The sequence below is a fragment of the Myotis davidii genome, unplaced genomic scaffold (assembly GCF_000327345.1).
Source record: "Myotis davidii unplaced genomic scaffold, ASM32734v1 scaffold185, whole genome shotgun sequence".
Classification (NCBI taxonomy): Eukaryota; Metazoa; Chordata; class Mammalia; order Chiroptera; family Vespertilionidae; genus Myotis; species Myotis davidii.
In genome coordinates this window covers 4,800,650-4,801,663 of record NW_006297811.1, presented here as the reverse complement: position 1 = coordinate 4,801,663, position 1,014 = coordinate 4,800,650, and the positions used below count along the sequence as shown (strand labels likewise).

Here is a 1,014-nt window from a genome sequence, read left to right as displayed (position 1 = left end):
GTACAATTACTTCTTTTTCTTCACAAATATAGATTCTATGCCAGGTGGAAAATAAATATTTCCGTTGCAAATAGCAAAACAAAACTAAACCCTCAAAACAATTGCAAATGCACAACTCATCTTAAAATATTAAAAATACTGTGGAAATTTAACAATACTAGGTACTTTATTATATAGACCTTAATAATTAACAAAAATGACTTCCATTCTCATGGTACTTTTATAAGAGGATTTAATTTAAAAAATACATTGAGTCGTTTCCTGTGGAAAAAGAATAAGATAATGGCTGCAGCTTTGAAAAGAAAAATTTTTACTATAGTGGTTTGGTTGCAACTGTACAAGAAACATGATATTGTGTATTTAAAAAGTCTATCATTTGATGATTCCAGAGCCCTTATTTAGCTCCATCCATAGTAACCAGCACTATTAATCCCATTTAGATGTTTTCCTCCTCATATAGCTGTGTCCCTCACTATCGATAGCTTCATAGAGGTCCTTTTTATTCTCTTGTGTTGCATGTAGATAACCGATATAAGCCACGCACAGTGAAAGGGTTATTAATCCGAAAGCCATCACGGGTTTGTTCTGTCAAAGAAAAAAATTACAAAGCCTCGTTAAGACTAAGGATTTGAGGAGACCCAAAAACCTGTTGCATTTTCCTCTTGACAAAACAAGTCTTTATTACCACACTAGCATTCCTATGATATTCTGAATTAGAATAACTTTTCTAGTTCTTTATTCAATTAACCCAACTCCTGATAATTTAGAGATTGTAGAAGACTGTTGCTTCTCTTCTCAAGTCTTCCTTCTGTCTGTAGCCGGGACATCTCAGACCTCCACCTTCAGGAGGGTGATGTCTGGGCAAGGGGCAGAGGAGACAAGAGGCATGGAAATGGTCCGGTGCTCAAGTTCCCAGTGTTATCTGTGTGACATGGAGAAGTTGCTTAACTTCATTTTATTAGGAAGTGAGGGATGAAGTATACACGCTATTCTTCTCTCCTGAGTTCATCATCA

The 1,014-nt window shown here is 35.8% G+C and overlaps 1 protein-coding gene across 1 annotated transcript in view; it reads right to left on the bottom strand.

Moving 5' to 3' along the window:
• Positions 1-215: 215 nt before the first annotated feature.
• The window catches only part of SMIM8 (small integral membrane protein 8), a 4,364-nt gene continuing 3,565 nt past the window's right edge, over positions 216-1,014 (bottom strand). Inside the window, exon 3 of the mRNA XM_006773483.2 lies at positions 216-585. Within this exon, the coding sequence (XP_006773546.1) occupies positions 427-585 (159 nt within the window). The 3' untranslated portion in view covers positions 216-426. The remainder of the gene's footprint in view (positions 586-1,014) is intronic.